This window comes from Colias eurytheme, chromosome 9 (assembly GCF_061535395.1).
Source record: "Colias eurytheme isolate Ceu_HAF_F1 chromosome 9, ilColEury1 Martin Lab GWU primary, whole genome shotgun sequence".
NCBI lineage: Eukaryota > Metazoa > Arthropoda > Insecta > Lepidoptera > Pieridae > Colias > Colias eurytheme.
The window spans coordinates 7,232,073-7,247,714 of NC_142988.1; the positions used below are offsets into that span (position 1 = coordinate 7,232,073).

At 33.4% G+C, this 15,642-nt stretch overlaps 1 protein-coding gene and 1 pseudogene across 3 annotated transcripts; both read left to right on the plus strand.

Moving 5' to 3' along the window:
• The first annotated feature begins 5 nt into the window (after positions 1–5).
• Positions 6–1,893, plus strand: LOC149905903 (TAR DNA-binding protein 43 pseudogene; annotated as a pseudogene).
• Positions 1,894–8,130: 6,237 nt separating this feature from the next.
• LOC149905904 (periodic tryptophan protein 2 homolog) lies at positions 8,131–15,597 on the plus strand. Of its 3 annotated transcripts, none has more exons than XM_090105810.1 (7): positions 8,131–8,211; positions 8,991–9,223; positions 10,366–10,589; positions 10,675–10,864; positions 12,559–12,760; positions 14,122–14,319; positions 15,407–15,597. In XM_090105810.1, exons 2-7 carry the CDS (start codon positions 9,006–9,008, stop codon positions 15,578–15,580), a joined length of 1,206 nt encoding a protein of 401 aa, XP_089961936.1. In that variant the 5' UTR covers positions 8,131–8,211; positions 8,991–9,005; the 3' UTR covers positions 15,581–15,597. The 3 variants fall into 3 exon arrangements, with proteins under 3 accessions (XP_089961936.1, XP_089961935.1, XP_089961937.1); XM_090105809.1 differs by lacking the exon at positions 8,131–8,211 and adding an exon at positions 8,887–8,903; XM_090105811.1 differs by lacking the exons at positions 8,131–8,211; positions 14,122–14,319 and adding an exon at positions 8,887–8,903.
• Positions 15,598–15,642: the final 45 nt, after the last annotated feature.

Below are 15,642 nucleotides of genomic sequence, written 5' to 3' on the forward strand. Positions count from 1 at the left end.
CAAATTGCAATGGGTTTCTAACCCGTAGCTGACGTATTTTATATTTGTATGGATTAGAAATTGTACAGATTTTTTAGTGATAAGTGTACCATCCGTGTTTATTTTTATCTTATATTATTTATTTCTGTTCATGATTAAGAAATAATGTCCTTCGAGTACTTGCCTGTAGCTGAAGACGAAAATGAAGAACCCATAGAACTTCCAGTTGAAGAAGATGGGACTTTGATGTTAACAACTGTGTCTGCGCAATTTCCCGGTTGCTGTGGTTTGAAATATCGACATCCTGATACGAAAACATTCAGGGGTATTAGATTAAGAGACGGAAGGCTTTATCCACCTCCGGAAGGATGGGGTAACCACTTATACATCTGCAGTTTTCCTAAGGAGAATAAGAGAAAATCAGGGGAAACCTCTGAGAATTCTTTAATAAAAAATAAGCGAAATGACAATTTATGCTCCGACTTAATTGTCTTAGGATTACCATGGAAGGCCACGGAGCAAACTGTGCGAGAGTATTTTGAGAAATTCGGAGAAGTGTTAATGGCACAATTAAAGCGAGATCCAAAAACTGGCATGTCGAAGGGATTCGCGTTTATTCGGTTTTCCTCATATACATCACAAATGAGAGTGTTGGCACAGAGACACATGATTGATGGTCGTTGGTGTGATGTGCGGATACCTAACTCTAAAGAAGGTTCAGTGACATCAATGCCTTGTAAGGTATTTGTAGGCAGGTGCACAGAAGATTTATCAGCAAATGACCTAAGAGATTACTTTACACAATTTGGGGAAGTAACAGATGTTTTTATCCCAAAACCGTTTAGAGCATTCAGTTTTATAACATTTTTGGATCCGGAAGTTGCACAAAGTTTATGTGGTCAAGATCATATTATAAAAGGTGTGTCTGTGAATGTTTCTAATGCGTCACCTAAACAAAATAAGAGTAGTTCAAATCAACGAAACTTACCAAGTAGAAACTATGAAGAAACCCATCCACACAATGCTTCAAACAATAATTCTTGGAGTAGTCGTAACATGGATATGGTGAATATGCAGGCATTAGGTATATCAGGTCAGCATGGACAAACTGCAGTGGCTGGAGGCGGAGGACAAGGACAAGGTGGAAGCATGCCTCTGGGTATGGGGGGATTGCCAGTTAATCAGGCATTGGTGGCAGCAGCATTGAATCAAGCAGCAGGTTGGGGTCTCATTAATAATATCCCCTCAGGGGGTTCTGACCAAGGTGCCTTTGCAGGACCAGCATCGTCTGCCCCTCCAGCTCCGCCCAACTTTCTGTCGTGGATGCAGCAAGGTAATTCTGCACAGGGACCTTCTAGTCAGTGGGGACAAAGGCACCAATCCCAAGGCCACTCTGTTTGATCCAGTGATTTAATAAGCTCACAATAATCTCTGTGATTGTAGCAAAAATTTAGATAATATAATTTGAAATTATCTATGACACATATGGGTTGTTTTTGGTGTAGAGTGGTTTGCTACTGGTGTTATATATTTTAATTTATTATGAATTGCTTGTTTTGTTGTTTTTCTTGAATCATTTTTAGAATAATAGTTTTTGATCACATTTAAATAGTAATTTATATATAACACATCCTTCAAATATTATTGGTGTGCTAACTTATAGCAACATTACACTTTTTATGTCACTATCTTATGCAATTTCAGATTCAATATTAAAAATGATTCAATGTGTCTTTACCATATTAAACAAAAATGCACAAGCTTGTAAAGTTTATCAACTAGATAAATTTAATGGAAACAGTATGTGCTGAAAGAATTTCTTCAAAATATATCTTCAAGAAAGGTATTATATCAAGAGACATTATTTGATTGTTGCTGTTATCAATTTTTATCAATTATTATTAATTTATTACTCTTATAATGCTCTTATACTCAATTTATCAAGAAACTAAATACATTTTAATTTCTCTAACATTGTACTACTATAATTTTAAGACAAGTCCTTCAATGTTTGCTTCATCTTTTTGTTTAAGAATATAATATATTTTAATGTTTTGATTTATTTACAAGATGTGTATGAGGATTGAAGCTTGTTTTGTTTTGTGTTGTCATATTTATTAACGATGAGATAAATGAACATCATAGAAAAATGTAACTGTACCTATGATAGATTAAGAGTACTATGCTTTTGTACATTACTAGGTATATGTTTTCCAACAGAATGTTGAACGTTCATACTTGTGTATAGTAAAAGATAGAGAATCTATTGATTGTTATCATTGTTTAACAAAATAAATAATGTTGATTATTATATATTTATTCTATGTTTCCTCAGGACATGTGGCTTAAATTTGAGGATAAGTATATATTTTTTGGACGAAATAAATGGCTAGAATATTTTTGTGACTATGCTATATTATGGAATTGTTTATTGAATGGGTACCTAGCTGTAGTTGTAAGAAATCTGGCATAAGTGAGACAGTGAATTCTAGTGTGTCTAAGAGACGAAAGCTGTTTGTACAAAATTCAAGACTGTAAATAAAATAAAGGTCAGATACAATGTATAGATATGATTAAAATAAATAATTATAATAGAACATTTATAATGGCAATAGATATTTAGTGGCATAGGAGGTTTAGCAGAAAGAGATACAAATGTCTTGGAAATATGTTTGAAATATTTTATATAAATAAGCAGTATGGATGACATTTACAAGTTATGAACACCATGAGTGGAAAAAGTTTGTTTACAACAAAAATTAGTCTAGAATTTTCCATCTATGGAAATTAATTCTTAAAAAGTTATAATAGTTCTTGTATTACCCTGATAAAAATGCTAGATTTTATTTGAGCAATTTTATAATTTACTTTTAATGTATAATGGATATACATGGCTAGTGCAGGAATTATAAATCTTTAAAAAAAATTAAAATATAAATAAGAATTGCTGAGACTATAATAGTACAGTTTTAGAACAATAACTTGTATTTTGTGCATTGTAGTTTAAATAAATCTGATGAACTTGATACAACTAATGTACAACTACCTACATATTAAAATTTAGCAGCTCAATAGCGTAATATTACCTACTTGCAAGACAATCAATAACTGCTTTTATGTCTCATATATAAAGAAATGATGAACATGATAAACATATTCATCAATAATTATGTACAATAAGAAGATAATTAGTGTCATCAGTACCGTTCATTTATACCTAAACAATAAACATATTATTGTCGTTTTAAGCTTATGAATGCAGTGTTTTCGTCATGGGGTTAATTATTGTTAATTATTATTACCACTTCCAATAATGTAAAGGTATAGGGGTACCTGTTCATTACATAAAAAAAGAATTATGTGCTATATAATATTATATTTTGTTACTATAATAATTAATAAAGAATGATTTGAATAATTGTTTTCATTGTATAGTTTTCGCTTGGTTTTGTTTGTTTTATTAACTTATATAATAAGATGGGCCATCATTTGGTAAATGTTAAATATTATGCATGTCAATAAAATTGTTATTTTGTGCGTGTCTGTTAAATATTACACACCATTGTATACTTTTAATTTTGTAATATTCACTGAGTCAATTCACTTGAAAGTAGAATAATTGTTGGTACAAGAAGTGGTAAAGTGGAATAATGTACAAAATTGCAATATTTTCAGTATGTAATTTTGGATCCTCATGTGCAATATGCAAATAATTTCTTCAAAGGTTTAGGTTAAGGTTATACCTTATTACCATGCAATGGATGAAAGATTTTGCAAATTTTAAAACAATAATACATTAGTATGTAAAAATACCCATGTTCATGTGTGCGCTTAGTCATTACATATTTACTTGTATAACTATTTCTCACATACTCTTCAATAGGATCAAAGAAACAAGGTGCTAATTCAGATGATTAAGTAGCTGATCGTGATTGTTTAAATGTTTCTACATAATGGATCATATATATGAATGAAAACATTTGTGTAATAGAGTTTGTTCAGGGTTGATCCACATTTGAAGGTACATATATATTATGACAAATACTGCGTGATAGAAAAAAAGTAAAAGTGATGGTATTAAACTATTAACCATCTAGAATAGAAGGTGTTTTATGAGATATGAGCACGCGATTTGTAAGATTCCACAATGTGAACCACTACCAACTGAGTATCAACCCTAAAAGATCAGTTGACAGTTTGATATTTATCCGAAATATTACATAATCTAACGTAACTATATTTAAAAGAAATGTTATTTTTATTAGGTGAAATGTGAATTGTAAATCTATTTATATCCTATATATTTATATTTGGTCCATGATTTAAGAATGACTATTTTCGCCTCCTAGGGGAATTCTACTATTATAGAAATACAAAATTTATTAAATAGCGGGTATTTACGCCCGACGCGACGGTCGTAGTAGGTCTTGGTTCAAGTTTTTCATAGAAAAATAGTTAAAAACTATACACAATGACTATTGTAAGATCTCTACAGAAGATCATTATCCTCGGTGAGGTATTATCAAAAACTTTAATAATTGTGGTACATAATATAAGTAAATCAGAGCAAGACAATTACCACGGAAAACTGTACAAGTAATTAAAGAACATTAAAATTCAACCAACTATAGTAGATACATTCGGATTCATCCCAGGTATAGGTCAATTATTTCAAACGTTATCCAACTAACTTGGTTACAAAGTTTGGGAATCCCCATGATAGGTAGTCGAAATGTAATAGAGTTTCAATACATTGTACATTATTTTAGTACCTAGGTAATCTATTATTTTATTTGTCAATGTTCTGTGTAACGTTCGCCATTTCCACGGGATTCCCACCAAACCCAATCACCGTAATGCACTTTTCTAATTCATTATCCGCTTGTGACAAATAAACCTACAATTTGGTTTATACATATATATAAAACTAGCTGCTCCGCGCGGTTTCACCCCCGTAGCTCCACTCCTGTTGGCCGTAGCGTGATGTTATATAGCCTATAACCTTCCTCGATAAATGGGCTATCTAACACCGAAAGAATTTTTCAAATCGGACCAGTAGTTGCCGAGATTAGCGCGTTCAAACAATCAAACTCTTCAGCTTTATAATATTAGTATAGATAAACATACCCATGGGATCCCGATATTTACTTTTTTTTTTTCATTTTTTCCATTCTTTTGTTTTTTGACGACTAGTTAATACTGTTTATAAGCCTGTTTTATTGATTCTATTGAATTTTATTTTTGTGTCTGCATTGATTGAATAAAGTACTTAAAAATAATAAATTGCCATGCCTTTAATTTTCCTAAATTCAAAAGCCCACAAGGCTTTTGAATGTACCAATGTTCCTTTTTTATATGAAGGGAAATTTTATATCTAAGTATACCTAAGTACCATTTGTTCAGTACGAGGTAATTTTTGGAAAGGCTGAACAGATCTAAAGACTAATTAATGGAAAATGAAGAGTTTAAGAAACATAGGTACCGATACAATATAATATTTGATAAGCAGCTATGCTGTGAAACGATGTGACCGTTTCTAATGATTCTAAGCTATGTACATAGAGGATTATTGTATAGCTGAGAGCTATGTAGCGGTAGAAAATGTGCTATGAAGATGCGCCGCTGCAAAGTAGCTGTCCAAAGATAAGCAGCTCGAATTAGATATTCGCTGCACTGCACATAGCTATGTGCAGCTTCTCCACTCGTGGTAGCATGCATCAAGAGCACACATCATTCCATGTAAAAAACTGTAATATGTATCTTAGTTGAATGCATCAATATGATTGCTTGATAAAGCATCCACCGCAACTAAGCATACTGCATAGCATATCTCTGGTGGATAAACACCCTAAGATCCATTGACCATAACGTGAATGAAGTTGTGTTATTACATTATTGATTATATTATTATTATAAGTTCCATATAAGTTCATTTTAAATTAAAAAAAAATGTATGCGCGTACTAGAGTAACGTAACGGCACCAGTCTTGTACAGATTAAGGAAAAAATTGAAGTTTTTTGCAAATTTCTCGTAGGTTTTTTAACTTTATTGGATATTGTTTAGTTATACCTTTAGTTCAATGTTAGTTTAACGTAACCAATGTTAGAAAAAAGATTACAATGCATAAATAATGAAGTTATTTATAAATTAAAAAACCACTTTTTTGCACCAGTGTTGGACAGTGAAAAATCTAATGATGGACACCCAGTTTTGGACAACATCCAGTTATGAACACCCATTTATGGACTGTACCTAATGTTGTTTCTCCAGTTATTTACACTTGGAGAAGACTTATAGTTAGCAATAGAATCTTGAAAATGATGATTGGAATACAATAAATCGGGGATGCATTTATGAAAAATAGTACTTAATAATTATTTTGCATACTTATAATATTTAAAACAGTCTTCATTTCCATTTTCTAGGCAAAAATTGGACAAATGCATCGTTAAATACGAGTTATGTCCGTTAAGAAACACCAATATTGTTTTTTTTTTTCTCATTATGTCAGGGATGAAAAATATAACTAAAAAAGTACTGCCATTCCATCCATTTTGGGACTTCTTTTTCTTCGTTATATCACTCTAGTCAGAGCAAACGTGGTCGACATGAGGTTTGGGGGGGTAGATGTTACCCGCTTCACGATGTTCCACCATATCTCTCTGTTTCCTGGCATTCCGCTACACTCGTGAAGTGAATCGCCAATCTGAATCCGCCAGCAGCCTTAATCTGATCGGTCCATCGATATGGATTCCAAATTGTAGCACCCTCGTGCTAGGTACAATGGATTCCAAATTGTAGCACGAAGCAAAATGCTTTTTTTAAACTGTTGTCAAGATGGTGTGGATGAAATTTAAGCGTGTATGCTATATGGTGGTGGAATTTAGCAGCAGACAGCGATCCAAACAGTTCATCAGAGAACTCTCTATGATAGATGCGTTACAATACGCATAAGTATGCGACTTCTCTACGCAATGATAGAGAATGAAGCCGAGAACGAGTCGCACAGCACATAATGACCCACTGTTCTAAAATATATTCTTCATGTTTAGATAGATATTATGTTGTTGGACCCATTAGTGTAATTTTAACAAAAAATATCAGTGTCCATTATAGGAACCAAAGCAAATCCAGTCATGGACAATTGTTGTACAATATTGGAACCCTTTGTTTGAAATGGTCGTGATAGGTATATTATTAATCAGAGAGAAAAGACAATACAGAGAAGCGCATGTAAATAATAACTTTAAAAAAAGTTTATTTTCGACATATGTCCATAAATGGATATATCCATAGAATTAAATCCAGTTATGGACACTGAAGAATTTTATTTAAACAACATAACCTATCATGATACTAAATCGTGTAATATTTCGTACACTTAACTACTATAAATAAAAGTAATATCAAATTTTGCTGACATTTATACAAAAATTCTTATAACCAAAATTGTGTCCTCACTTCCTTAAGGATTTCCTTAGTAAAAACGGATTTCTTCGAAACGAGTCGCAGCAACTAAACATAACATTCTGCCATCTTCAAACATTTTGGCCGAATAAGATGAAGTGTCGTATTCTGATAGCTTATGAACCAAACTTTTATTTTAAGTATTGCCAAATTATATAACGTTAATTTTGGTCTTAATATTTAAATTTAATATTTATTTTGTCCATTACTGGATGCTTGTCCACGACTGGTGCCGTTACCTTACACACGTAAGAAGTGAAACTTCTTTATGACCTTAAAAATGTCACGAGTATGGCGTTACGCAAAAATGTCACGCGTACGGCGTAACTCAAAAATGTCACGCGTACGGCGTAACGCAAAAATGTCACGCGTACGGCGTAACGCAAAAATGTCACGCGTACGGCGTAACGCAAAAATGTTACACTCAATTTTTGTCCAACCCCGATAAAGAAGTTTCACTTCAATAACTTTCTTCGGAAATAAATATTTTCAAAATAAATTAGCCACATTTACTTTAACATATTAACTGACTCTGAAGTCTGAAGCTCCCCCATTTTGTCAGGATTAAAATCATTGAGATAAACATATGGAGACGACACCGCCTACATCACTTATGTTCCCAGTTCCGCTCAACATACGCCATATGGCGTAACTGCACGCTCATTTTTTATTTGTTTTAAAGTGAAACGCATCAAATATGCCTTCGTGTGTGTTACGATATTGCACAAATAATACGGAAAAGTGCAAAGGAATAACTTTCATCGGTAAGTACCTAACTAGATAATATTTTTTAAAACTTAGTTAGAGCAAAAAAATGGCGCACAGATTTTGTTCGTGGTGTTTCCTCCATACCTAGTAATATTATCTCAATGATTAAAATAAATCATTTGACTTTTAATAAATTTTATTCATTTAACATAGGTAACTGTTCTGTGGTAGGTTGGTGGTAGGTAAGTATTTTGACCTTATTTCTATAACAACAATATTATGATTAATTAAAATTAGTGAATATCAATACTGTGGCAATAGTTACTTACATAAATATAATTCGCAATTAGTATCGAATTACGAAATGAATGTAATACCTACTATGGGCAATGCATACTAACATAACTCCCTAAAAACAAATTTTAAAATACTACATAATAATTATTAGAATCCATTACTTATCTTTTTTAATAAAAATTTTCTATATGATGCAAATATAGAAAATAAATAGTTAGTTACGATGTTATTAATTTAATAATTAACAGTGGAATTACCTAGATCTTCCTAGATAGATACTACTTACGTGGAATCATTTCTTTCATATACTATGATATACCTACCACCAGCCTACCTCATATACCTACCTACCACCTACCACAGAGCAAATATCTACGTGACGTGGAAGAACAATTATTATGAACGCAGTGTGAACGCAGATAGCCGATTATGATATTAAGAAAACGACAGTGTCAGATAAATTTTCTAGCATTTTGGTATTTTATTTTAATCCTGAATAACATGAGAATAAATCGTTTTCATTGAAATTTTCTTATAGAATGGAATTGAAAATATGGACCCTCAGCGCAAACAGGAAGCAGGACCAATAGCACCCAGTAGTGTTAAGGCAGCGAGAAAAAGTTTTGCTGTTACTAATACTTACGTGAAAAATGTTAGTCCCCAAAAGGAAATCGTTACTGTGCATACTAGCTCGCCCAATATTGAACATCGTTCATTCCACACTGAACAAAATCAAATATATCAAGGAGAAGTGAACGTGCTTTCTATCATGTAAGTAGTTACTAAGTGTAAGTACCTACTTAAAGGTTTTTTTTTAGTTAAAATTCTATAAACTGTTAGACAAGTGTTTATTGTGGTAGGTACTTGCTTTCGTTACTTCCTGACTACTCCGGGCATGATGAGGCCGTGAAGCGTTCAAAGGGGGAGGGGGTCGAGTGGCAAGAAGTATGTGATGTATCTTATTTTTTTAAGAATTTTTTAATTTTTAATACTTTTTCAAATTTATTTTCGATTGTGAGGAGCGAGGCCTGCGAGGCTGCGGCCGTCACGTCGGTGGTGGTGGCTTATCACACCACCTAATCTTTTCACCGCCTCTGCTCGTGAATTAGTCTTATCTTAGCTTGTCGTTAATAAAATTAATAAGTACGTTATTTCTTTTTAAAATAATTCTAATACATACACTTAACAACTATACTGTATACCTAAACTAACATTAAAAAAATTCGATTGTAAGTTAAGAGGCCCAATATCAATTCTCACCAAGGGGGTCGATAAATTTCAAAAAAACTCCTCACGTGATCACGTAATGAATGGGGTGTCCATTCCTAAAGGGAATCGATGACATTGTGAGTAAATATCTAGGCACCTATATTCTGCAGAGTACTATATTATACTTATAACTAGCTAACCTGGTAAATGTTCTGCCACTCTATCATATATTTGACCGATTCGCAGGATAACCAAATTTCATAATATCAAATTTCATATAGTACATACTATGTTTTATAGGCCCCAACACAATGGTTAGTAATTTTTATCTGTTTGTAGGTATGTGCGTATCCCAATTATAATCTCGAAATTTAAACTACTGAGCATAATTATTAAACAAGCAAGTACAAAGTTCTGTATCTAGTCTACGCGAGTATAGCCACAGGGTGAAAGCTAGTAAATTATAAAAATTTAAAAGTACAATACCAGAAATGCTTCCTTTTTTGATTCGTTTTGATAAAATTTGTAACAGTTGCAGTGAACGATTTATTCATAAAAAAAGGGCTACCATTTATTATTGTTTGCCGATTGTTTACATATTTTTTAAATATTTATTTTCCGAGCTTTAATAAAATTTTATCACGTACTTAGGTACTGTTTAACAGTGATTAAGGAGACCCATCTCATTTTATTTGTTTTTGTAGCGATACAAATAAGGATATCATGTGCTGCAAATATACCGAAGACACAAAAGATATCGCGACAGGTTTTATAGATGGAATTATCAGGTTGTTTGACTGCAATACTGGAAATTGCACGCACACACTAGTAGATGACGAATGTCGTTCGTATCCTGGCCCCGTCACAGCAATCAAACATAGACCCGTTAGCAAGGCGCATCCCATCACGAACATGCTATTGTCATCTTGTTAGTATTTTGCTACATTCGTTTAACTTAACTAGCTACTGAATGACATAATATTATTGCAATTTAAAAAATCATGTATTTTCAGATGTAAATGGATGCATAAAATGTTGGAAATATAAATATGATCAATGTATTTATACCATACGAGAAAAACGTCAAACTTTGGGTATTTGCTATCATCCGCGGTTTACTAAGTTCGTCACATACGGTGATGATGCTAAATTAAACATGTATGACGAAGAGGCTCAAACGCAAGAACGAACTTTTTACTCCAGGCAATTCAATACATTTTATTTTATTTTTTAACACTAAGTAGGTTTAATATATTCTTAATCTGGATTCATAACGACCAAATTCTAGTTAAATTTAGATTTCTCCATGAGGTAAGTAGTTCTCTATTCCACTGTATTTGTTTTGGGTTTGTTACCTCAGAATTTTTCATTTGAAAGCTGGTGCCTGACATGTGGATGTGGTCCCATTACGAAGTATCAAGTATACACATATATATATATATATATATATATATATACAGGGTGTCCCACTATTGGTATACTAAGCGCGAGGCGACTTGTAGTTTTGCATACACTAATCACGTAAAAAATACTTAAAAAAAATTTCAACAACAAAATTACGCCAAAAATTTTTTGCTCAATTTTTCCTGTAAATCCATGTTTTCTTCTCTAGTTTCGCGCAGCCCGCATATACCGCTTCTCTAATATGAGCATTTTGTCTATGAAAATATAATCTTAAACAATAGCTCACGTGCTGGTGTCAAAGTTGGGCGGGTTTCTTGTTATGGGTGTACACAAAGAGTTTTAAGAATTCATCTATTTGAAAAAAAAATGCATCTAGAATTTTATAAGTATTTTTTACGTACTCAGCGTATGCAAAACTATAACCTCCTTTGAGCTTAGTATACCAACAGTGGGACACCCTGTATATTTTCATGGGTCCCATTTAAATTTAGTTTATTTCGGACAATTTGAAGCCGTTTTTATTTTATTAGAAAAGAAAAGAATTATTCTGTACATAATCCAAGGTGTACTTGTCTCACTAGATGGCACTGTTTGTGTACTAATTTTTGTCGTAATCTATTCTACTGTGTAACGTGTAATAACTTATTTACCAGATTAACACATACCTAGCTAGATATAGTGTAACATATTTACTACTAGATTTTCGCCCGCGGCTTCGCCCGCGCAGTCAAAGAAAAACCCGCATAGTTCCCGTTCCCGTGGGATTCCGGGAAAATTTTCCCGGGATAAAAAGTAGCCTATGTCCTTTCTCGGGTATCAAAATATCTCCATACCAAATTTCATGAAAATTGGTTCAGTGGTTTAGGCGTGATTGAGTAACAGACAGACAGAGTTACTTTCGCATTTATAATATTAGTATGGATTTAGGAATTACATAATACAAGTAAAAGCTCAATTTCCAAAATCCATGTTTCGTAACGTTCCAGCGAATGCTCAAGAACCGCGCGCTCAATCGTTCATAGCGAAGTGTGCCTTTTAACCTTTAACATTTCGTGGTAACTACCTAGTTTGCGTTAAATTTTGGTTAAAAATTGAAATGTTTTACAAACGGGCTGTGTGTGTTACAATTAAATAGAAATAGTTATAAGATGGAGATAAACAGACATTGTGAATAGAAAACAAAGATCGTATTCCCGACGTTCGTGATTTAGGTAACTCGCTACTATGCTGGGTGTTGGGCATTGGGTTTATAATCAATTTGTAATCAAACCCAGGCCCCCTAGTCAAGTGGCTTTCTGTTAGGCTGTAGATAAACGTATCTACAGGTTACGTCAATCTCATACATTCGTAGTCTATTCTATTGAACGCTACGCTAACAGAAAGCCACTTGACTAGGGGGGCTGTAAACTCAACGTCGTCGTCGAAGAATACTTACGCATAAAATATCGTTATTTGAAAAGCAGTAAAAACTTAAAAAGACGTTATTTTCACAGCGGGAGAAAAAATATAATCGACGGACATGCATCGAGAATATTTGCATGCGTTTTTAATCCAAAATCTCACCATGAACTTATATCTGGCGGATGGGACGATACCGTGATGTGCTGGGATGATAGACAACCTTACGCAACAAAACATTTTATGGGCATACACATGTGTGGCGAAGGATTGGACTTCGATAAACCAGGGAAGCAAGTACGTAGTAATTACAAAGTTCATTGCAATTGATAGGTACGTATATTTTGTACGTCGATGAAAAGATCTGTCTAAAAAATTAAAATACCTTGCTTATTGCATTGAGTGTGTATCGTTTTCACATAAAGTATCAAGGTCGCTAAATATAAAAAACCCAATCAGCTTTGTGGTAATTGGTTTGTCGCTGGTATTATTGCGAGTATTAATTTTTATTCCCAATTTCCTAAAACATTTTTTAAATATTTACGTTATATTTATACTAGCAATGCCCTGCGGTTTCACCCGCATAGATAGCGATATCGTTACAGTGAAAAGTCTACTATAGGTCGGACTATAGGTTTAATTTTTAATCACATGAAAATCACCTTTACCCCGTCCCGCACTACGGCCTTTTTTTTTTTGTTTTAGTGGGGAAATCTTTCATAGATACCCACGGCCTCCAGGGGAGGGGCCGTGGGTTATCTCGGATTCCTACCGACCAAAACCCCACTGTGTTCCGTCAAGACGCATATTGGTAGAATTCCTCCGTGACCCCCGCACTACGGCCTACTCGAACAGTATACCTACTATTTTCTGTAGATTGACACTTTCAAATTCGTTATATCTTTTGAATGGAATATCCAATTCTTTTCATTTAAAAAGTATTTTGCTGGTATTGAAACAGTCTATAATAAAACATCATTTAATGGGATAAGGATTTATATAATATGTGTATGGATAACATGGTTCGATTACTGTCCGCACTTCTATTTACTTTGAAAACGTAAAAAAGTTGTTGTAGTAACATAACTACAGAAGATGGACATATGGTATCGCGGACTTTCTTGTAGATATTGATCCATTCTATAATACTGTAGAACATTTTTTTGTTCTATCTTCAATAGATTCCGCAGCGCACGCGATGACAGAAGTTTTATTGAGGATTTTTTTACACCTTGGGTTACATTATTGCATTTTTGATAAGGATCTCTAATTTTTTTGAAAATGCAATATAGCCTATGTTGCTCAGTAAAGATGCAGCTTTCTAATGGTGAAAGAATTTTTGAAATCGGTCCAGTAGTTTTTGCGTGAAAACCATACATACATACATACTTACATACATACTTACAAACTTTTCCTCTTTATAATATTAGTATAGATTGGATAATGTAGTGCTGCGTGTGCGGGAGGGATGTGTGGTCAGCTTCCATCGCCTAGATTCTAGAAAATTCTATCTCAAACGGCTAATGCTCTTAAAATGTCATTAAACATACATTTTATCATTTTTTATATGCACGTTACTACTGAATTATCCACTGTTACTGAAAAACCCTGTATTATGTATATATTAGGTAATTAATTACTTAATTAATAAATTTAAGATACTTACGTGCTCGTGGCAAGATAAAGATACTATTCAAATTTGGGACTACGGCTCGTGTAAGCTTATAGAAACAATAGTGCCAGATAACCATCAGTGCAAACTGTACTGTGGGAAGTTAGTTCCGCAAACTAATTTAGCTGTATGTGGTGGTTCTGATTCCAATGTGCTGCGTGTCGTTGATGTAAACATGAAAATGGTAAGGATATAAATTAAGTATGCCTATTTAGGTTTTAGGTATTTAAAGTATATATAATTATGATTCAAGAATATAGACGACTAGCGATCCGCCCCGGCTTTGCCCGTGGTACCTACATGTTTAAGTTTTTTGAAATGTAAACTTCTTTAGCGGCGTTGAGCACTTTTTTTGTAATGGGTATAAAATCTAAAACTCGCGTCAGGACACGTGACCTGATCGAAAAAGCGTAAGACGGATACCATTCCAAAATATCAAACATGCTCAACGTTAATAATCATGTTTTCACTTCTGCCGGCACTCCCGGAGTGCAACCCGTTTTTTTTTTTTCATAAGAACCATCCTCGTACTTCAAGGAATAGATTCCGCAGCGCACGCGTTGACAGAATTTTTATTAAGGAATTTTTTACACCTTGGGTTACATTATTGCATTTTTGGTAAGGATCTCTAATTTTTTTGAAAATGCAATATAGCCTATGTTGCTCAGTGAAGATGCAGCTTTCTAATGGTGAAAGAATTTTTAAAATCGGTCCAGTAGTTTATGCGTGAAAACCATACATAATTACAAACCTTTCCTCTTTATAATATTAGTATAATTATGTGAACTGCTACGCGATTCACCTAAGAATAGGATCGATTTTGTGCCATTTTGTGATGTTATTTTAATTGAAATTGATTATAATGTATGCAGTCTATACTCTATAGGTACTATTAATATTATAAAGCTGAAGAGTTTGTTTGTTTGTTTGTTTGAACGCCCTAATCTCAGGAACTACTGGTCCGATTTGAAAAATTATTTCGATGTTAGATAGTCCATCATCACGCTAAGACCAACACAAGCGGAGCCACGCGGGTGAAACGCCGGGCGCAGCTAGTATCTTATCAAATTAATCTAAGTATGACATTTCTATAGTATACAAATGGTGTAATAGTTAGCCAAAAAAATGGTTATTGAAATGCAAAAAGAATTTCCAATTAAATCGAAGTTTCAAAAGACATGTGACACGAAATTGGCATTATTGTCTTAGTTGAATTGTGATATCGGATTTTTAAGGTTTACTAATAAAAAATATTTTTTTCATTACTTCAGACGGAATGCATGATACGAAACAATCCAGGAGCTATATATGGCTTTGACTTCGGAACTGTAAGACGAAAAATGAGTAAAATCCCAGACACATATAAAAAAATCAGTGAAATTCAAAACATTCCAAGAGTTGCATTTGTTACTGAGAAGCGATTGCAAATAGTAGACTTTGGATAAATCCAACTGCTGAAACCACATGCAGCGTTGTTTACAGAAGGAAGTATATAAAAAAAAAGATG